This window comes from Uloborus diversus, chromosome 1, assembly GCF_026930045.1.
Source record: "Uloborus diversus isolate 005 chromosome 1, Udiv.v.3.1, whole genome shotgun sequence".
NCBI classification, from domain to species: Eukaryota; Metazoa; Arthropoda; class Arachnida; order Araneae; family Uloboridae; genus Uloborus; species Uloborus diversus.
The window spans coordinates 254,044,516-254,068,651 of record NC_072731.1 but is presented as its reverse complement, the minus strand read 5'-3'; the positions used below and the strand labels follow the sequence as shown (position 1 = coordinate 254,068,651).

Below are 24,136 nucleotides of genomic sequence, written 5' to 3'. Positions count from 1 at the left end.
ATGGGTTTTTAACCTGGACCTTATTTAAACTACGCCAGATGGACTCTATATACAGCTGTATCAACAAGTTATTGACTCGTCGCGTACAGTTATTGACCCTGAAACTTGACCATTTAAAAAAAAAAAATCTTCAACTTTTAGACAGTTAAACTATTAAAGCAACGAGTAACCCATGTTATTTTCGGTTTTTCTGAGTACTATGCTATAGTGAGTAATTCATCCTATACTTATTTTCGAGGGTCACTCAAGGCTTTAATAGGTATACAGACACAAACAGAGCAAAAAAAGTAACGACATAGCATTTTCAATTATTCTTTGACCCCCAAAGGCAAGAGTGAGCCACCAAATTATTTATGCAGATCTGTACCTAATATAAAGTAGAATCCATATTTTTAAAAAATCGCATGGGTCACACATTGCTTTTGAACCAAAACGATCGTATATTTAGTACCACATATTCACGACCTTAAACTTTACCCTGTACTCAAGGGCCAACAAGTTAAATTTGAGAGGAAAAAAGCTTCACCTTCTCTAATGACTACTAATAATACACCCTGAAAGTTTCAGGGAAATTGAAGGTATCAACTATCAGGCTCCTGTAGACTTTGTCCAGCTTCAAAATAAATACCTCTGAATCATATTACACGTGTTTCTGGTTCTCTAGTTGAGGGAATTGGGGGAACTCTCTTAGGGGTTTGCAGGGGCAAGGACTCGCTACAAAAAAAAAAAAAAAAAAAAGCTGGTTTGCAACCAATTTACATAGCATTTGCGTTTTTTTCTGAATCGATTATTTCAGACAGGGCATAAGTCTTGCGGGAATCCTTTGGACTTACGCCCTTTCTGAAATAATCGATTCAGTTAAACCAAATACATTTCCAATAAACAGCGCCTCCCCCCCCCCCCCCCAACAACTACAACGCTGCTTGTTTCGATACCGCCACCTTTCACAGCAATAACATCTGCTGGATCTTCGATTTTTCTTCCATGAAAATGTCTGTCATTATTCTCTATCGTCCAAAACATCTTTGGAAGCGATATACAATCAACTCTTGAAAACTCGGGAAGTCCCAAAGGACCGGCTAAAACCTTCGAGTAATCTGTAGTTCGAGTAATCGGAAGTTTCTTTTCCAGCCATCTCAATAATAATTTTTACTTTCCTCTTCAGGAATAGTATGTAATGGCGACTATAACTCTTATAATTTGAATAAAATTCATTATTACTTCTACGAAAAAATACCTTTACAGATAATACATTTTTTGAAATAACTTCGAAAAAGGAAGTTATTTTTGACTCCTTCCATTTTGCCGAAGATTTGCCAGCAATAAAATTTTAGGTCGTCAGCCACTGCAAAAAATAGCCCAATCAGCCCTATCTCACGTAATCTCGTATTACTGTGTGTTAAGGACCACTATTGTAAATGAGTTATCCCCCTCGCACAAGCTGATAAGCAAAGCAATATGTTAAAATGAGGGGGGACACTTTTTTTCATGTTTTGGCTGCATTTTTATGCATGAAATGGAAACGAAACGTTTTGACTAAAATGGCGCAGTACATTCGAGATATAGAGATAACTGTGTATTGAAAACGTTCAATTTTGAGACTGAATAAAAACTTCGCGATAAAGAATACTAGAGTTGTAAGGCTTCGAGTTATCGAGAGGCAGGGCCCGATTAATAATGTGATAAGGCATAACATTTTTTCTGGGCCGCTTTGTAGTCAAACATTACAATTTTAGCCATTGCGTAAAAACAGTTATAGCCATTTGAGGGTCCCTAAAGAGCGGGGGTGTTAGGCCACGGCCTAGTTGGCCTATCCAGTAATCAGGCTCTGCCGAGAGTCTACTGTATTGACTTAGTAGAAGAAGAAGTCAATTTTGAAACCTTTATGTGTTTTAAGGGTCAGATCAATAAATGTCTTGCAATCGACTCACTGACATTTCTTCCCAAACACACAATGTATATACGCCACCTGCACATGAGCTAACTGCAGTCTTAAATCTCGTTACTTGTCATGATTTTCGAATTTCCGTGCCAGGGAAAATCTGGAAGTTGCCGTCCTTACCCATCTACCTTCAGGTTTTTTATCGCGATTCAAAAAATAAAAAAACACACACAGAAATAGGATGAATTTTCTGCCCCGCGGAATTTGCCTCCCGGCTTGCTTCCCCCTAAATCCGGCACTGCTCTCCCCAAGAACTTTTTTTTAAACTGAAGTAAAAGAAAATCACAATAGATTGTTTTCCGTCTTTGATGAAGTTAGGGTATAGATGAATTTTGGAACTTCTCCTCAGAATTTTTTAAAAAGAAAGTTCCAAAAATAGAATATGGTCGAATCTTGGTAACTTGAATATTCCTTCATCTCGAAGTTTTCATCAGGTCCCAAACTCTTGAGACTTGTGGAAACTTCCCATAACTCGAACGTTTTAACCAGTCCTTTGGGACTTCGAGTTATAGAGAGTTGACTGTAACAGACTATTTTTGATGATTGTAGTTGTAGGGAAAAGCGAAGTTTCAATTTCTTCCCGCCTAAAGTTTTCGAAAAATACGTTTTAAAACTCATTTGTGGGCCATCTTCCCTAACGTTAGGTAAGAGAGGGAGTGGATGGGAGTCGGAAACATTTCCCCTGCAAATTTTTTGAAACTGAATTTCCTAAAACGCACTCGCTACTCGTCGAATGATCTTCGATGTTGTTAGGTGAAGGGGGTTGGGGGCTCTTCCTCTAGAAGTTTTAGAAATCGCAGTTCTAAAAACGCAATTGTAAGCCATCTTTTATGCTGTCAGGTGAAAGAATGGAATTGGAAACACTTCCCCAAAATTTTTGAAACTGAAGTTCTAAAAAAAAATGCAATTTCGGACCTTCATTGCTGATCTTAGAGAGAGAGAGAGGAGGTTCGGTAAGCTTTCCCCTGTAACTTCCTGGAAATTAAAATCCTAGAAGCGCAATAGTAGGCAATCTTTGATGACGTTAGTGAAGAGGAGTTTCGCCACTTCTTTTTCACATTTTCCATAAATCAACTTTTGAAGAGGGAGCGAATTAAAGAGACCATGTTCACAACACACAACCAATTTATTTTTCTACTCACTGACACAATATACATGATGGGCAGCCAATTTGCCCTTTTTCCCGAATAGCGGTTAAAAGATATGCCATAAAGTTATCCCGCTATTCGGTCAGGAGGTTTTTCCAGTCATGCCTTTACGACTGTCTATATCCATATGAACTCAGGCACTCTCGTGCATCTGCGCAGTAGGCAATCGCGGAAAGCCCCAATGCGCAATTGTGGAAGGGATAGAGTTAGGTGCTCTCCTTTAGAAAGTTAAAAAAATTACAAGTTCTTAACGCGCAACTTCAGCGGATCTTTGTTATATTATTGAGAGGGGGCATTCGGGACTTTCCACGGGTTTTTTTTCCCGGTAATTTTAATAGTAGAGCATTAGTTACCAAAAGCCAGGGCATAGCACCATAATGCCAGCCTCAGACTATGGCCCTGCTTTGGTAAAGATGTCAACATGGTCATGTTGGTTCCGAAGCGTATTTGTTTCATTATTCCTATGCAAACCAAAATCGTAATAGATTTTTAATCAAAGAATTAAATTCGTTCTGAATGCAGTGTTTAAAAAAAAGAATAAAATTAAACATTGAAGTTTTAAGGAATTCGGTTATGGATCAAAGGAAAAAAAAAACGAAGTCTTGTTGCGCTTTGCGAGTTAAATACACCTTAACTGCTGTATTTATATTGTTGCTTTTTTAAACGAAACGTTAGTTTTGAAATCAAATAAAGTAATATATGAAATACGCCGCCTGAGCTGGCAGTGTATTTCACGTATTTCTGCCTTAGCCCCCCTGGCTACAGGGCGGTAACTTACTAAAAAGTAATAGAACTTTTCTTTCAGAAGATTTCTTTCTTTTCTTTTTTTTTTTTTGTTTGATGGGTTGAGAGAGAAAGGGGGTGGTGTACAAAAAATATTAAAATTTCTCCAATGCAAAAACTAATGGTACAGTTAATAGACTTTTTAACAATTATGATCTGGCTCTCGTTTTTGAAAATCTTATTCGACTATTGGAGAAGGCCATAGCCCCCTGTGGTGCCTTGGGGATTTCAAGTTAACGAGAGTTGAGTGTGTAGTGTTAGCGAAATACTCCCTTCGACTGAAGACTCGAGAATCTTCGGCGAAAATGAATCATTTAACAATAGTGCACATAAACTTGCGTAAAAGGCTCAACACATCAAACACAAACCGTTTAAAATGTGGCCTGAGTGTAGCAAAGGCAATAAGTCGAACATTATTGCTACTTTTGCGCCTTCCAAGCTTGTGATGTGTTAATGAAGTTCTCATAATCGAACCACACGATTGTTCAAGACCAATCGAGAACTCGATTATAACTTCCTGAGTTCTCGAGCTGTGAATTTCACGAATGGTGCACTGCTAGGGGAAGGTAAAACAGCAGCATCCGCAGAAATGAGGTTCTGAGATATTTGAGGAAATACTTTTTGGATTCCATACTTGTAGATACTGTTTGACCACGGATTGTATGTAATTCGGCAATCTGCCAAGTAAAGACGATTCCATCCGAATGAATCTTGCAGGGGAGAAGGGAAAATAACGATGGGGTTTTTGATGCACGCGTTTCATAATGTCACTAGTGCTTTATTCATTTATTGCATTCTCAAAAATAAAATAAGGGGAAACAAAAATAGTTACCATGGAAACAACAAAAAGAAAAGAAAATATTTTCATTTCGTTCAGGAACGTAAAAGCAAAATGGTAAGCTCAAAACTTTGTTGTGAATAAATAAATCAATTAATTTTTGCCATGAGAATAGGATCGAATGTACTTTAGATTTAAAAAATGTTGCTGTGAGCAAATTTTCATTTTTACAAAACTAAGGTCAAGTTATTGAGAGGCAAAAGTGCACATCTGAAACAAACCAACTAACATCCCTATAAACTAACAGATGCGTCCATTTCCGCCTATAAACCGGATATTAGCCTTTCCATGTAATCGATGGTCAAACAGTACAGTACACTCCCAATCATCCACGGAATGGAGGGATAATCCACACACCAGATAAAAACGATGCCAGTGTATGATGCAATAGCTCAAAATATCAATAGCACTCGCATACATTTTAACCACAGCTAAAAATAACTGTAAAAAGTTTTAAAAGGATCGCTCATTATTGAAAATGGAGATTCCACACATACCTGAGCGAGTAGTGCAACCAGATTACCTGCAACAGATGGAACTAAGTTATGCCAAAAACGCACAGGGGTGCCCCTTTCATAGACCAGCACCCTGCCCTTTTTTCCTCTAGACTGAACATTACTAATACCTATTGTAATCTAATTAGTCGTACATTCAGAAAGTTGTACATACATTTGAAAAAGGAAGGTGATAATGGATAATCGTGGGGTAGAGAATTTTTTCAAAACTGGTCCAGTCACTTGTTTACGCGCATAAGTAGTGTGCATCAATAATTCAGTAAGTGAAGTAGAGCTAATATTCAGTAAGTAGTGTAGATCTGAAGCAGTAAATTTATATAGTGCAGATTAGGAAATCAAGTTTCGACCAGTCAGTTTTCAGTGATCCCACAAGATTTAATGTCGTTGGTTGGGGGGGGGGGGTGATGGAATGTCTAAACGTGGATTTTGCACTTGTTAAGTTGAAATGTATGCATTCATCTACATTCAGTTAATCATCTCCGATTTTGTTTGAAAGTGTGAACAGTCGCGGATTTTAATCGAGAGTTTACTGTACTGCACTTGACCTTTCCAACCTTTCTTCCGTTCTCGAAGTGTTAAGTATCTTGATCGGTGTATTTCTCGACCTATTTCAGTCGAAGAAATCTCTCAAGCGGATGACTTCTCGAATGATTCAATTGCAGGATTGCTCACAAGGGGGAAGGTGCAAGATTGTGCACGGGGGGGGGGGGGAGAAGTTACACTTGTTGGCCGAGCCCGAGACTTTTAGAATGTGGGGTAAAATGTATGCAAGGACGTTGAGGTAAACAATAGGGGGGAGGACTGTGAAAGTCATTTGTTGACGGGCCCCAAAATTTCTGTGCACGCCCCTGGGAAGGGGTCATGACGCACTCTCTGCCATTGAAAATTTTAGGGCTGTTTGCCTTCATATAACAAGTATTGTTCTTGGGAGGAGGAGACACTGTTGCTTTTGAAGGGATGGGGTGTCATCGTTCTTGAAGACCCTTGTGATCTGAATGGTTTTATTTGAATAGTATTATAATAAAGTGTTTGCTATCGAATAGTGTTTAGTGTTAATGCAAGTGGGGGTTGCAGTGCCCTGGGGTGCGGAGGGGGAGAGGCGAATGGTGCCGCGAAAAAATTCTAATTCTTCAAGTTGTGCTGAAAACTCAGAAATGTTTGGGAATCCCCTGTGTTACTGAATGATTATATGTAGGACTAGGCCGATGGTTCAAAAATTTAGCCATCGGCATCGGCGGCCGATGCTAACTTGGATAAAACGATGTTTTCCTGATTTGAGCTTACCCCTTTTAACTTAACACTAAACAAATAAATACTTTCATATTCTAACATATAATCTGGCCCTTGATTAAAGATTAAACTGCAAGAAATGCTCAATCATAAGAATAGGGCGGGAAACGCCGATTTCGAGGTCTGTATTGTGATTAAAATCCCTAAATTGTCATTTTCTTTCTCACTTTTGAGGTCTAAAAAATAGAATAGCTTTTCACTGAAATCCTTATTTACAATTTTTTATAGCTAATACTTTTGCGAATTTGAATATGCATTATACTTAAATAAATATATACACAATATATGTAGTGACGTAATAATGGAAGGGGGGGGGAACTATGGGACTGTAACCCCTTTTCCCGTTTGGTCAAAACTTAAAAGCAGATTAAATTGTGATCTGCAATGGTATGGAAAGCCTTGTAGGAAATAGTTTCGTTCTGCAATCGGGATTTTTTAATCTGAAAATTTATTACTTTCGAACTAAACCAGTCATATATATTTTACTTCATTCCCAGGATAAGGGGGCTATAGCCCCCCCCCCCCTCCCATGAGGTCAAAACTTTAATCCTAATCTCTCTAATTAAAACCTAAATTTCGAATACTTTAAATATTTTATATTTATATTCAAATAAATATATTAATTATGGATGGTGGCGTAATAATGGGGGCGGGGGGGGGAGGAACTGTAACCCCTGTGCTCATTTTGTCAAAACTTACTGCATATTACAGTGTGATTTGCAATGGCATGGAAAGGCTTGGGGAAAATGACTTCATCCTGCTATCGAGGTTTTTTTATCCGAAGTTATTAGTTATTATTTTCAAATAGGGAAGTATCAACCTATCAAATATTCCAATTTTAACTATTGCACAATGTTGACAGGCTTACAAAACACAAAAATTCACCATGGCCGGATTTTTAAAACCAACGATTGATTTTTTATGAATTTTTTAAAGAGCGATGCGCAAAAAAGAGGTGTGGCCTAAACGTCAGCAGCTGACGTCATTTCCCTGTTCCGATCAGAGCTCCATTTCCATGCCGTGTTGCGCCTACCAAGAGGTGAATAGCACTGTCTTTTTCAGCCTTTTTAAAGCATTTAACCAGCATTTTTTCCATCATGGGGCTAGGATTCACGAAAGGTCAATCCAATAACCTTCCTCAAGTAAAGTCATTCATGGTGTTTGACTTTTTTCGAAAGGACGAGAGATTTAATATCCTAGAAGTACAGAGAGTGAGACAACAAAGTTTCACCATTGTTATTCTTTCAAATTGTACGTACATATCCGTCTATGTTTGCAGTTCATATTATTCGCATTAGTTTCCCTTATCAAGATTGATCATTTCCATTTGTGTGTCGATGGTTTTTTTATCTGAATATATAAATTACAATGTAAGAGCGCTATTCCAGTTCTTACTTGGCGGCTTTTAATGAGGCGCGCATTTTGTAACAACCCTACTACTGCAAGTGATTCCAGTGCTAAGTTTTAGAGCAGTTTTTGCATGAAAATTTTTCGCTTTGTTGGCAATAAAAGTTGATCTGCTTTTTTTTTGTGGAAAATTGTTTTAAATCCACTAATACATGTTAATTATCCTTGAGTTTTTGTGCAACTTAGCAAAAAAAGGAAAAATATATTTTTTTGCTCTTTTGATAAAAATAATAAATTTGAAAATGGTGTTCATTTCATAAAATAAGTACCTTTTTGCAGGTGAGAAAGGTCTTGTATATATAGAAACGCTTCTGGTGATAAACTGAAAATGTATTTTTAAATTATCAATTTGTAATAGTTAAAATTTAAAGATAGTTTGTATGTTAAAAAGAAAGTATTAATAGTTTTTGCATTGTTATTAAAATGGAAATAGTAATGCATCTATTACTTTCTATTTAAGTTTATTGTGCAGGTTTTAAATTCCTTTGTTTACTTGCATTTTTTTTAAAAATATCTCATATGCTTATTAAACATTTACAGTCGGACCTCCATATATCGAAGTAGCAAATTGCCGGAAAAAATTCGATATATAGAAATTTCGATATATAGAAACAATCTTATTTTATCATAAAAATATCCTAAAACATTAAAATTAAAACTAATTTTCGTGCATGAAACCCAACTGCTAATTTAAACAAGCATCGGATTAAATGAAAGTTAATAATTAAAAATTTAACAGAAATTACATTTTTGCTCCTTCATACACCTTCATTCTTCGGAAATTCAACTTGAACCGCCACAATAGGGGATTTTCGTTTTAACAATGTAATCGAGAGAAAAGTAAAAAATCAATCTACTTAACTTGATTGATTTTTACTGAAGCTAAAAAGACTAGGAATGACAACTAACAGACAAAAGAGATAACTTGAAACTGATTTTAGTGTTACTGGTTGCAACTAAGATTTGAAATAAACTTGAGGGAATGTAAAAACTCCAGAACGGAACAACGACCCTATCTACACAACCCTGAACCCCATATTCCTTATGAGTTTCGTAGCAACCTTTAATGATTATAATTTTCTCCGCTAACCTTTATTTTTCATAAGACAAAGTCTAAAGTGGAAAAAAAACCTACGAATGTCTCGAAAAAAATTTCGATATATAGAGACTTTTTCGATATATAGAAACAATTTTTCTATGTAATGAACATAGAAATTTGCTGGGATTTCGATATATAGAAAACTTCGATATGTGGAAGTTCGATATATGGAGGTCCGACTGTATTTATGAACAGTTGTGAACATATATTTCAAACTGTATTTCTCACTTGACATAGTTTTTAATTAAAATGAAGTGCAAATTTTCATTTTCAAATTTTAATTAATAAACACACTTGAAAACACTTCTTTCGAAGATCCTGCTGGGACGGAACAATAACAAATCGCTTGTGAGGAGTTTTTTTAGATGTAGATACGCATCCAGGAACGAAGCAATACTTGTAATTGATTCTACTAGCCATGACAAAGAAAATCAAATTAAAAACAATCGCAGAATGCATTAAACCCTACAGACAGCAAAGGATTTTTCACTAGCCCTTTTATGCGCGCTGCTGTTAGAAGGCTCTTGTTTTCCCGCGCCTTCCCCCAAAAATCGCCAAGCACTTCTTTGTCCTAGCCAACCCCGCCGCCTCGCAGCGCGGCAGTGACGTCAGTCAAAGGACTTACAAGCAAATGACGTCACTCGCGCGGTGAACTTTAAAAAATTATTTAAAAAAAAAGTATTAGTCCGTATCGTAAAAATTTTTTCGCAGATGATGTTCATGTATGTTACTCTATCAAATAAAAATAAAATTAGAAAATCGAATACTTCCCTATTAAGGGGTCTAAGGACCCTTAATTTTCAAAATGTTCGATTTTCGGGAAAAAAATATATGTTATACCTAGTTTAATTCTGAACAATTTGATACCTTATTTATTACCATACGCAAAAAACTTTTCAAGTTTTCGAAAAAAATGCGTTATACTTTCCCCATAGAGATTTATGTTGACAGCAGCTGTTTAAGCCTCTTTTTCTTAGGTTGCGTTTTCTCAGGTTTCTCGTTTTGCGTGCATGATATTTCAGAAAGTTTGTTATATATTTCCGTAAAAATTTTTGTGCATGTTTGTTTGGTTTATTTTTTATGATCTGAACCTAAATTTATTTATTATTATTATTTTTTTTTTTTGGAAGTCTTATAAGTTAATATCAAAATTTTCCAAAATTTTGGGTGAAAAATATTTTTTTTTTTAAATATTAACTTTCATATTTAGTTAAAATTTAAGTTCAGATCATAAAAACAAATCGGACAAACATGCATAAAAAGTTTTACGGAAATTCATAAGAAACTTTCTGAGATATCATGCACGCAAAACAAGAAACCGGCACCTGAGAAAAAGAGGCTTAAACAGTTGCTGTAAACATAAATCTCTCTGGGGAAAATTTACGCATTTTCACGATAACTTGAAAAAGTTTTTTGCTTGTATCAAATTATTAAAGTATTTTTGCTTGTTTCAAATTATCAAATATAAAGAATTAAATTATGCATAACATATATTTTTTTTTTCCAAAAAATCGAAAATTTTGAAGGTTAAGGGTCCTTAGACTCCTTAACACAGTCATATATTTTACTTTATTTCCTGGTAAAGGAGCTATAGCCCCCCCCCCTCCCCTATGAGGTCAGAACTTGCACTGGATAAAACCAAATTTTAATTGAATTAAATACTGCAATACTTTTACAAAGAGAGTCTAAAACTGCTTTTAGAGCTCTAATTTCGGAAAATTTCCAGGGGAGAGCCCCGCTTCCCCCTAACGTCATCAAAGATTATTGAAAAGCGCATTTTTAGCGCTCTAATTTCGATTATTTCAAGAGGAAATTTTCTAGCTTTTTTTCAATTTATTCAAACCCTCTCCCCTAACTTGGACAAACATAGAATAAAATGCTATTTTGGCTCTTTAGTTTCAAACTACATCTGGTGTGGAACTTATTTTCTCTATCTATTTTTTATCGTCGTTTAAGCGAGACATAAAATATGTTTTTTTAGGAGGGAGAAGAGCTACCAAATCTCCAACTCCTTCTCCTAACATTACCATAAAAAAGTGTTTAATACTGCTTTTCTAGCCTGAAGGTAGAAAATTTGTAGAGAATTTCCCAAGAGCTCTCCGTTCCTTAAAGTGACTAAAAAAGGTGCATTTTTAAGCCTTCAAGCTTGAAACATTTTCTTGGGGAGGCAACCCATTTCATCAAAATATAATCTATAATTTTGTTTTCCGAACTTCAATATAAAAACATTTCAGAAGACAACCCCGAATCCTGACGTCTTTTCTAGCATCGTCCAAGCGAGCCTAAAATGTGATTTAAGGACTTCGAATTCGAAAAAGTTCAGGAAAAGATCTCCGATCCCTCACTCTTTTCCTAACATTACTATAGTATCATCTCCTTTAGATTTTAATTTCCAAATCTACCCGAAGAAAATACCTGAAATCTTCCCATCAACTTCAAGTCTTTAAATGCAGCTGAAAATTGCGCTTCAAGACAGCAACTTTGATAAATTTTCGTAGGAGTTCTCGAACTACGCGTAATTTGAAGAAGTAGGGTTGAAATATTTTCATAGAGAACTTCGAAACCTTCCCATTTTCTAAACGTCACCAAACATAGCCTAAAATTGCGTTTTTTCAGACTTCACTGATGAAACTTTCTAGAGAGATCCTTCTTCATTTCCTAAACATCACGAGTTATAGCCTAAATTTGCGTGTTCAATGTCGAAAAATTTCCAGAGGCAGGGCAAACCTAATGCAAAAACCTAATGTGCTGCACCGCTAGAAAATTTTGCTAATACTTAACGTCCTTGTCCATACTCTTCAAATTACGGCGTACCAGAGTTCGATCTTTTGAAAAAAAATAGAAAATAATTATTAAATAAAAAACGAAAAACTTGACTACGTAAAAACGAAAAAAAACTAAAAGGAAAAAAATATAAGCCCAGTAATTTAAGATGTTATTAAGTGCTACTGAATAACTGCACCATTGAAATAGTTTTATAATCCATACACAACGAAGACAAATCATAAATTCAGAAACAGAATTGAAGGATCAACAGTCGGGGTCCATTCCTTTTTAACCAATCAAGGAACCCCCGTAATTTTTGAATGACAGACAAACTTTGATGATGTTACGTGTGGGGGGGGGGGGGAGTTGGGGCTTTCCCAAAAATTTTTTTCGAAATTGAAACCCTAAAAAACGAAGTTTTTGAGCGATATTCAGTGTTACTAGGGAGGGGGGGGGGGGGAGTTAAATCTTCCCTATCATGAATTTTTTTTTTTTAGTTGTAGTATTTTTTTTTTTTTAATTTCAGATTTCATACGGGAACATTTGCTCTTTTTATTTAAAGAGTTAATTGCGTCCCAAGCGCATCCCCTAATTATCGTTTTAAAAATCCTGGGCCCTCCTCCGCAATTGTTTCGAAATTTCAGTCCAAAACATTCCTTCCATTCTTGATGCAAACTTTGATGATGTTAGAAGAAAAATCAGAGTTTTGGGTGATGCCCCCTAAAACACATTTAAAAGTCATCTTTAGAGACTTCAAACATGAGAGAGAGACTATTAGAAATTAAAATCGCAAAAAAAAAAAAAAAAAAAAAAAAAAAAAAGCTATATGTTTGACCAAGTTAAGAAAAAGGGGTCGGTAAGAAACTAAGATCGGGTTCTAAAGAATAGTGGTTAATAGGGAAATAAAGGAGTGGTTCCATAAAGGAGTTCCAAAATTAAAAGCCTGAAAATGAAGATTAAATGGACCAACGCACTGTGCAATAACATTCTATTTTTCTTAAACTATGCTAAGGTATCAAGAAATCGAGGCTTTTTTAAAAATAATCTGATAATTATTTAAAATTAAGCATAATTTTTTGTCTTATTTTACCAGGGTTCGTACGCTCCGGGAAAACCGGGAATTGTCAGGGAAAATAACACTGTCAAAAATGTCAGGGAAAAGTCAGGGAGTTTTCAAATTTTGTCCTCCAAATTTTTTTTTTCCATTTTTTTCCCAAGGAATTAAGTACCATGAGATCTAGTCTTCGTTTTTATTGTGATTTCGCGAAAAAAATTGTAAATTTTTATCTAAACCGACGCTTGCACTTAAAAACTGCGATTGAGAAATGAACGTTTTTTTTTCACAACGAAAAATGCGCCAAAAGAGCGAAGAATTTCTTACATGGAGTCAGTGAGGGGAACGTATTTCTTTCTACTGCCTAAAGTTTTAGATGGGTTGCCACAACATTCTATTCGGTTCAGGGTTCGTACGCTCCGGGAAAACTTGGAATTATCATGGAAAATGACATAGTCAAAAATGTCAGGGGAATTTTCCAAATGTGTCCCCCAAAATTTTTCTTTTCCCAATTTTTTCCCAGGGAATTTTGGTTTTATGAGATCTAATCTTCATTTTTATCGATGTATTTAAAAAAAATTGTAACAATTTTAAAAGCAATGAAAAAAAATGGCGACTCAAAAAATCTTCAGCAGCCGCCATTTTTGGCTCTCAGTAGTTCCCAAGGGAAAAAAAATCAGGTGTGAACAGCAATTATGCACAAACTCAAAAGGAGAGAAGACAATTTACTGCTTCGGAAGCACAACCTGTAGATGGGAAGGTCGATCGGGGAAAATAGTTTTTTTTTTTTTGATCGGAAAATCATTTCAGCTACGTGTGAAACGTAGTCGCCATCTTTGGTCATTCACAAGATGGATGTAGATACGATCCTAAAATGCCTAAGTTTCTAAAAACAAAGCAGAATTGGATGTTTTCTTTAATTGAAAACTGATGAAAATAACAAAAAATGGTCTACAAATTGTTTTTCTATTGTTATTTAAAATAATTTTTTTGAGAAATGAAAAATTTTGTTTTTAAAACTTAATCTTATCCTCACTGCCTCGGACGCAAATGTGATAAAAACTTTTCAATGAATTGTAGTTTCATGAAGATTAATTATTTTTTAATTGTCTTCATGCGACAAATTAAAAAAGTTATTTTTTATTTTTGGGCATAGCCGCCATATTTGGTCATTCCCAAGATGGAAGACTTTTTGATGGAAGTACACAAGACTTTTTAAGTGCCTAAGTTCCCGAAAACGGCATTGGATGTTAATTGCAATGCAAACTATTGAAAACAACACAAATTGTGCCTTTTTTTCCGGATAATTTGTAATTATTTTCTGGCAAAATGCAAAATTTAATCTTCATAACATTTTTTTGTTTTAATTGATTTAGACTCTTATGTGCTAAATACTGACTATTTTGCTTTTATTGTATCCTTTTAAAGATTATTAATTATTTATTACTACTTTTATACTACAAATCCAAAAATCTACTTATTATTTAAAATTTTTCACTTTGTCGCCATATTTGATCGTTTGCACAATGGAAGTAGACTTAAACTTCCAGAAACAGAATTGGATGTTTATATCAATGAGTAACATTGAAACTAACATTAAAATGTGCAAAAAAATGTGAATTTTTGAAAATTAACTAATACTTTCTGGAAAAGAAAATTTGAAATTTTAATGTAAGCGTCCTTTAATATGTGAAAAAAAAAAAAGATTATTGGCATTGGCCTATGATCGGCGGATGTTGATTTTTGTTTCTATGCATTACATGGTATGCCAATTGATGCAACAAGTTAACCATATTTATACTAAAATTTAGCTTTGCATTTTGCTCAATATGTTTTGTGTAACCTACTTATAAGAAAATAAAAAGTATTGTAAACCAAAAGTGGATGCTAAAAGGTTGCTGCAGGACTACAGCAAAACGCTATAATATTACGCGTGACATCAAAAAAAAAAAAACGCTAAAATAAATTGAAAGTACTCTGTTTTCAGCAAATAGTAAACAAATTAAAACAATTTTGAACAAAATGTTTAAAAAAAACTTAAAATTTTGACAGAGAAAACAAAGGAAAAAAAATCTCAAGTTTTTTTTTTTTTTTTTTTTTTTTAATCTAAGGGGAGAAGTTTCAGTTCTTCTGCATTGCTACTTTAAACAATTTTAATTATTTTGAAAATATTACTATTTAAACTTAAATTTTTAATGAAGCGAGTAACCTGGAATTTTCTAAAAAACAACCTGGAAAACCTGGAAAAGTCAGGGAACTTTTTTTAACCAAAAGTGTATGAACCCTGTTTACGTTTTTGTGATGAGAAATTCTTGAGAAATAGAACTATTTCTTAATTATAGTAAAAATATATGCGGCCGCCGTGCGGTGCACGCCTGCTAGGATCGGCCCTGTCCAGAGGAGAACCGCCTAGTAACGTAACTTCACCAGAAATTGCGTAAAATTCCTCCTTAAAGACTCAAATTTAAAAAAATTTCTTAAGTAAATCTCCAAAACCTTCTTCTCTTAGCGTCCCCAAAAATAGCCTATAATTGCGTTTTCCCGAGTTCCACTGCGAAAATTTTCTCGAGACCGCCCCTCTGGTCATTATAGATAGCATAAAATTTCGATTTTTAATTTTTTATTTGTGCAAATTTCTGGAAAAAGCATTCGATCCCTAAAAATCGCTAAAGACAATAAGGTTTGCCTTGGTAAAAATTTAATATGTTATTCAATCGTTTACGAAAGTAATCTGACTCAAATGTAGTTCAAATTACTTTCAATTTAATTAAATTCAGTTGTTGATTGCGATTAAAGTTAGTTCAAAGTTTGCTAAAAAAGATTATAATTTAGTTCGTTTTGATTAAATTCAGATTAAACTACTTTAATGTGTAATCAAATTAGAAATAATCATACTAAATTTAAGGTGATTGAAAATAATCTAGATTAGGATCAATCTAGATCAATCGGATTCAGTTTCGTTAAAATAAATTTTTTTAGTGAATAAATAAATGATTGAAAAAAGTGAAAGAATAAATCAAAATAAATTAAGTAGTAAATGAATGATAGCGTGAAAAAATGATTGAGGGACTGAAAGAGTAGTTTTGGCTGATTGAAGAAAAGACCGAATGATTTCTGATTGAGTGAACTAAAGAACGATGGATTGGTTGAATAATTAAATGATCGATTGTGACTTGGAATAATTCAATGAATGAATGCTTGAGTGAACTATCGAACCATTGATTAATTAGCTGAATCAGAGTTATCGAATGATGGATTGAATGAATGGTTGCGCAAATAGAACAAAACTGAATCATTGAGTGAACTACCAAACCATTGACTAATGGAATGAACAAATGATTAATTACCTTGAATGTATTAATTGATTGGTTATAAGATTCATTAAATGAATCAGTAAAGAAATGATCGCTATGATTTTCAATTTTTCTCTGTCGACGTTCATCCACCGCGATTTACAGTCCGATTACAAATTAAATTTCAACACTTTCATTTGATGAATATTTTTAAAAACCTTTTTAGTTTTTTTAAGTACAGTTTATTTATTATTATTATTTTTTTTTTTAAACCAGAATTCATGGTTGAAGCAATATTAATTTTAAGTGTTATTTTCTGCACCGTTTTTATTTCAAGAAAAAAGTTCTGAATACAGTGGCTACTAATAAATAAGAAGCGACTTCTGTATATTAGGAGAGAATTTGAATAGATAAAAATTATTAAGTGAGGATAAACCTTAGAGACACGAGGAAGAAACGTTGTACTGACTAAGAAAAGTGCAAAAGTAGAGGCATTTTGTTTTTTCAAGATCATTTCTCTTGTCAATCAAAAATGATTTAAAAACTAATGGTTAAAAATATCAGTTGATGTAAATCAAAGTTACTGATTTACAACAAATACAAATCAAATAGTTGACACCCTGATTGTGGAGGATACATAACTTAGTTGCATTTTTCATTTGACACTTATATCATTTTTTTTCTTTTCAGATGAAATCAAGACATTATGAAAGAGTTGAAAAGGTAATACTAAAACTTAGTTTTTTTAAAAACTATAGTTAGAAATACATTTTTTTTTGTAATTGATTTATGTTAAGTAATTTTTTAAGATGATTCATAAACGTTTCTATGACTTTTTAACAATGCTCACATTTTATTTGATTACTTTGAACATTTCTGCCTCCTCTCCCCTTTTTTGCATCAATACATCTTCATTATTATAATTTTTATTTAATTGAGCTAGCTTTTTATCATTGTTTTTTCAGTGCAATATGAGTTATTTAAAAAAAAATCTACTATATTTTTTCATCAATTGCCGTTTTGCAATTTGGACCTTAGAAAAAAAAAACTAAAGAAAGAAAATAAAAGCAAAATTTTAGCTTTTTTAGTTGAAAATTGCTTAGTATGTTTGAGATTTCAGTCCTTATGCATCCTTCAAAATTTTCCATTATTTCAATCGTTGAAAGTTATTTGGATTAATTCTGAATTAGAATGACCTTATTTATTTATTTATTTTTGCAAACTTTAACTGTATTGAGTTAATTAGCAATTACATATTTTTTGTAAAAATACCAAATTGTAAAAAAAATGAGCATTTAATTTTTTAGATATTTGCTTAATTTAAAGCTAAGAATTTGTAAAAAATCTTTTTAAAATAAAAATTAAAGTTTATTTTAGAAGAATAGTGTAATAATTTTCTACATATTCTAATGCATTAAGATTATAAATTTTTAATTGAATCATCATTGCAGAGAATATTTAGCATACATTTTTATTTTTGAAACAGAATGAACTATGATTTTTATGGATCCTTGCTTGCCAAAGAAAGATGTAATGATTTTATCCCTTTATCACAACACTGATAATTTTTTCACATGTTTATGTTACAGTTGAGAATAGTGTCGATGTTTTGGAAACATCCATCTTGGTTTGTTAAAACATTGTTTTTTTTTTTAAATTTTGGACATCTTTTTTTTTAACATCAATGTTTTTACTTCCTTTTACAAAAAAGGAAGTATTGCGAAAAAAAATTCACTCAAAATTCGGCCTTAATTTCCATTTTGCTCACCCCGAGTTAATGTTGTGTTTTTTTTTCACCCGACCACACGCGGATAAGTGCCTAACAACGTATAGAACCCTGAAATATCCTTTTTGACATTCCAAGAGCTAATTACAACGACTTTTCTCGAGATGTGCGTATGTATGTCGCATAACTCAAGAACGGTATGTCCTAGAAAGTTGAAATTTGGTACATAGACTCCTAGTGGGGTCTAGTTGTGCACCTTCCCTTTGGTTGCTTTCAAGTGTTTTTAAGGGGGTCTTTTGCCCCTTTTGGGAGGAAATCATTGTTAATTTCGATGTATACTCTGGTGGTGTTATAATTTGGTCGACACTTGGCGATATATCGCCAGTCTTTTGGTCGCCAAGTTTGTCGCCAACTTGGCGACAAATTTGGCAATTTTTTTTTTTAAATCTGGTTTCAGTTTGGCTACTGGTGGTGATATTTAGAGAGTAAACTATTGAATTACATTAAAATTGCCAATCATGGGAAAATGACATTAAAATTGGAGTAAAAGGAAGTCATGTGATGCACACATCAGCTTGTTTAAAAAGATGTCACCCCACTTGTTGAGAGTGTAGTATCAACAAAGGCATGTTGGTCAAAAAGTTGAAAGAAAAGTCATAGCCTTATGGACTGACGAAATGCTGTTATTCATGCTGGAAGATGGTGGGAGACTTAAATCAAATGAGATTTCTTACAATATGCTCAGTTATGCAAGAATGTTCCCTAGCACATATCATCTTGCAATAGGAAAAAGTTGCGAAGTAAAAAAAAGTGCTAACAAAAAGTGTTGAGCAAATTAAAATATTTGCATTAAAAGGGAAACAATCTTTTGCACACAATTGCAGAAGTTTAAAAATAAAAATATTAATTGGAAATATCTGGTCTTTCAAAGCATTTGTAATTAAATCTTAAGTTTGTCTTAACTTATCCCAAATTTTGATAATAATTATTGATAATGTTTTAAAGCATTATTTGGTTAATAAAGTAGGTTTATTTACAGTAAAAATTATATTGTATCGGTATTAAATAACGTAAGTTGATATTCATTATCCTGGAATTTTTTCTAAATTTGACTGGAAAACCTGAAAATGTCAGGGAATTTCATTCTTGAACTTCTGAGGCAACCCTGTATTTTGCTTTTAATTTCTTTAATTATTATTGCATTAATTTTTTTGAAGTAAGTGTTTATTTTTAAGCTGTCGACTTTTATGGTAAATTCGTGACAGTGTAAAATTGTGTCTGAATGTGCTGGTATTTACTTCTTTAGATAGAACTACCTACAGATTTTTCTTTGTGTACTTTCAATTTTATGCTGTTTAAATTTGATTTAAAAGTGTTTTTGATTTGCAGTTATTCACTCGGTGTCTTGTGAAAGTGTTAAATATTGACCTATGGAAGACCTATTTAAGTTATGTTAAGGAGACAAAAGGCTCGCTGCCATCATACAGGTACATTTTTTTTCTTTATGATTGAAAAATAAATCTGCATTTAATATATATGGCTATGATTTTTTAGTTTGATTGTTGGAGTTAGAAAGTTTCAGTAGTTTTTCTTGTACTATTCTTTTAGCATTAAAATGTTTTGTGCAATAGTGCAATCATATATTTCTTTATTTTAATTAATGCAACACTTTTGGTTGAAAAGCATTTGTTAATACAAAATTTTGCATCAATTTATTTGTTTCAGGTTTCAGTATTATTATTATATTTTGTTGCGTTATTGGGTCCTTCTTATACTTTTAAATATCTTTTACACCTTTCTGATCTTTAAAAATAGAAATTAAAAAAAAAAAAAAAAACTTTCCTGAATTGGCAAAGGACAAGTACAGAATTATTTTAGTTGAATGTGCAGAGGAATTAGTGAATGTTATTTTAAATATTTTCAATGCTTCTTATAACTCGGGTGCAGTGCCAGAGTACTGGAAGCTGGCTAACATAACCACCACTCTTCAAGAAAGGATCTAAAGGTAATGTACGGAATTATAGACCTGACTTCAGTGGCTTGTAAGATTTTTGAAACTTTGATGAAAATTATGACTATGAATTTCTTATAGACAAATAGTCAGTTGACTAGTTTGCAGTATGGTTTCAGGAAAAGTTAATTTCTGTGCTACTAATTTATTGCATTTCTATGACAAGGTTACCTTGGCTTTAGATTACAAAAAGTGTTTGGATGTTGTTTACATTGATTTTCAAAAAAAGCTTTTGATAAGGTACCACATGTTGCTCTTCTCAGCAAACTAGCTGATATAGGAATAGGAGGGAAAACTTTACTTTGGTTTAGAAATTGGCTGACTGGAAAAAAAAAGAGTAGTTGTGAGGGGAAATCATTCTAAATGGACTGATGTTTTAATCAGGGTTCCTCAAGGTTCAGTTTTAGGGCCTCTCTTGTTTATTATTACTTTCTTCTATGTCTAATATATAGAAAAAAGTATTGGATTTGTGCAAATTTTTGAATTTCTAATTTTAACAGATTCGAACGTTTCGATGTGTGCTGAGTCCATTTCGGCCATTTTTGGAAAATGTCTGTCTGTGTCACGTATGTGTGTGACCAGTTTTTTGTGGCCGCTCTACAGCAAAAACTACCACATGAAATTGAACGAAATTTGGTACACATATGTGGTCCTATGTGAACTTGTGCCCATTGGTTTTTGGCGCAAATTCCTCCAAGGGGGGTGGAGCAATGAGACGTTTCTTGAGTTATGCGTGCCTGCTATTCCCCAGGAAATAACTGGAGGAATCAAACAAAATTTGGTCCATATGTTGCCCCTAACAGGTACAGGTGCTGATTCAATTTTGGTGTCAATAGCTCAGACGGGGATTGAGCTATAGAACGTTTTTTGTTGTGACTGCTGTATCTCAAGAAATAATGATCGGAATCAAACAAAATTTATCCACATGTAGCTCTTAGAGGGTATAAGAGCTGATTCTATTTTGGCGTCAACAACTGAAAATGGGGTGGCACGATCGAACGTTCTTTTTTTTCCCCATTGTGAGTGTCATATCTCAAGAAGTAATGCTACGTTCTGGATGAAATTTGAAATAAATGTGACTCCATATGTAAACAGGCGTGGTTCAATTTTGGCGCCATTCGCTCCATGGGGGGGGGGGGGGGGGGGTGTGAATAAAAATAGCTTTATTAATGCAACAATTAGAAAGATAAATCGTAACAGGCTGTCGTCTGTGTATTTCTCGTGATTTTAATTGTATCAGAAATGTTATCTCAATGATTTAAAATTTTTAACTGTTGCCATCTTGTGTTTGTTAACAAATAAATGATTGTAATTATTTTAAGCAAGGCTTTTTGAATTATATTCAATTTTCATTCTTTGCTTTGCTTTTAAAACAAATTGGGAATTGGGAGGGTCGTCAAGTTTTGGGGTCTGTGATTTTGTTTTTGTTGGGAATATTGCTTCCTCTTCAAGCATGGGGAGGGATCAGAATTAGAAGAAAGTTTCATGATGGCCACAACATACTAGTTTTTATGAATGACGTCAATGAAAATATTTCTGGAAGCATGAATTGTTTTTCTAATGATGTAAAAGTTATGGGGATTGTAGAAAATGAAGAACAGGTAAAACAGCTTCAAGAGGGTTTAGGTCATATTAATATATGGGCGGATAAGTGGGGTATGGCAGTTAATGTAGAGAAATGTCAAGTGCTACACTTAGGTCATGGAAATAAGCGTACAAGTTATCGTTTATAGGGTTCAATCATTAGTCAGGCAGAAAATGGTATTGATCTGGGTATCTTAATAAATCAGGACTCCAAGTTTAGTCAATAGTGCAGCATTGCAAGTAACAAAGCCAACAGAATGCTTGAGTTTAATAATAGATCTATTTCAAACAAATCTAAGAAGGTTCTTCTGCCTTTATATAGGAGTTGAGTAAGACCCCATTTGGAGTATGCTGTGCAGTTTTGGTCGCCTTATCTGAGGAAAGATATTTGTGTATTGGAAAGGGTTCAAAGAAGGGTAACTAGAATAGTAAGGGGACTTTCAGATATTTAGATTATAATACCAGACTAAATAGGGCAAAATATGTACACTGTACAGCTTGGAGCAAAGGACGGTCAGAGGGGACATGATTCAGTTGTTTAAATTTATCAAAATGCATGATGTAAATGGATTGAATTTTTGCACGGAAAGCAGGACAACGGGTCATTGTTTTAAGCTATTTAAATGTCAGGCTAACTTGGAAATCAGGAAAAACTACTACTTTAGTAGTGTTGTGGGCACTTGGAACAGCTTTTCGGAAGAGGCGGTAATGAGCAAGGGGTGGATAGCTTTAAGAGGGCCATTCATCTTCATTGGGGACTAATTAATTGGCTAAGACCAGCCTGTTGCTATTCGTCACATTTGTATTTGTATAAGTTCATCAAATTTAATTTATTAGTTGAGCTTTGTGAATGGGAGGGGCGAGGGATTACGAAAATAGAACAAGGCGCCGGTCAAGTGTTCCAGTATGCCACTGCTGAACACTAAATAAATAATTAAACTGTCAAATTTTTAAAAAAATATTTAACTAATATTTAAACATAATCAACTTTAATAAGAAAATTTCAATTTGCCTATTCAAGTTTATTTTAATATTGTGTGTTAAATAAAAATGCAATTATTTATTATTTATTTATTTTTATTATGAGTTGTAATTGCAAATGAATTTTCAGAGAGAAAATGGCACAAGCTTATGATTTTGCTTTGGACAAGATGGGAATGGATATCGGTTCATACCCAATATGGAGTGACTATATTACATTTTTGAAAAATGTGTAAGTATTCTTTACTTATCTGCACTCATTCGCACTTTAATTTCATTAATGTTTTCATAGTACCCAAACAATACAAGTTGAATATTAATTTTAAAGAAAAGTCTTGTTTTAACTAAGGTTGGGGCTAATAATTATTTTTCCAAATAACTGAATTAGTGTTAGAAATAAGTAGTTACTGCTTGACATCATGTGGATTAGCCTAGCAAGGGATTAGCTTTCCTGGAATTAGTCTGGGATTAGCTTTCATGGCATCAACATGAAAAATCTAGGTGTCATTTTGTCAAACCAATTGTGCATAGAATTTCTTTTTATTGTTACAATTTTTTGTATGTTCTATGTCAATGTTTTGTATGTTAATGTTGCAATAGGGCACAAAATTTTATTTTGAGTTAGTCCTACCAACACAAACTCAAAATAAAACACACTCTACACTTGAGCAAAATACTGTGAAATGGTCCATTTGCAATAGTTTTTTTTTTATATTATAAAGTACTTGATGTACAAAATAAACTTATTACAACACATTTGCCACATTTCCCCTTGCCTAACATTGTAAAATCCGCTTCAATTACAGTCATATTTAGCATGAAAGTTGACCACTTTATATGCGGTTGTTCATTTTATAGTTAAAATATAGTGTCTTAAAAACTTAGATTTTATGGCATTAAAATTTTAAGATTAAAATTTCATGACCATCAATTTTTCTAATTTTTAGAGAAGCTGTTGGAAGCTATGCAGAAAACCAAAGAATAACTGCTGTGCGAAAGGTGTATCAGCGTGGCATAATCAATCCAATGACAAACATTGAACAATTGTGGAAGGATTATGTTAGCTATGAACAGGTAGAATTTTGTTTCATTAAAAAGGTTTTTCTTCTAAATCTAAATTTCATTTCTAATTGGTATGAACTATTTCTTTTTCAAACTAAAAGAAAAACCACACATGTGTTTCTGGATAAAATAAAACAGACTCATGGAGGGGAAATAACATTAATATTTACTTAAAAGTTCATTGCAATTGAATCATAAATAAATAAAATTTATGAAACACAAAGAAACTATTCCAAATAACGAACAACGCATCTTAAAACTTCAATGCCTAGGGCGCAGCATAACAATATACAGAACTTCCCTTTCCCCTTCTACCATTGTTCGCCCAGTATGTTGATATTTTGCTCCGTGGCAGTTTTTCAGCTGCGGTTATCGTTAAGTTCAACGAGCCGTTATCCACACTGTTTCAATTTTTCTTGTGTTAGAAATTTCATTCTCATTTGATCTTCCAAATTTTGAATTTTTCTGAAACTATATGTTTTCATTTTTTTTTCAGATTGTAACCGTCTATTCTTCAGGATTCATTTAATATTTTTTGTGCCTGGGCAGTTTTTTCTGAATTCTTGATTTTAATTGAAAAAAAAAAAAAAAATCTCAAACAAGGAGAGGTGGGGTAAAATGGGTTATGGGATAAAAT

General features: G+C 33.5%; 1 protein-coding gene across 1 annotated transcript in view; it reads left to right on the top strand.

The window, feature by feature from the left end:
* Window positions 1-24,136, top strand: part of LOC129234237 (cleavage stimulation factor subunit 3-like) — a 121,673-nt gene that overhangs the window by 66,523 nt on the left and 31,014 nt on the right. Inside the window, exons 4-7 of the mRNA XM_054868177.1 lie at window positions 16,826-16,858; window positions 19,251-19,348; window positions 22,568-22,669; window positions 23,385-23,511. Coding sequence (XP_054724152.1) covers window positions 16,826-16,858; window positions 19,251-19,348; window positions 22,568-22,669; window positions 23,385-23,511 — 360 coding nt within the window. The remainder of the gene's footprint in view (window positions 1-16,825; window positions 16,859-19,250; window positions 19,349-22,567; window positions 22,670-23,384; window positions 23,512-24,136) is intronic.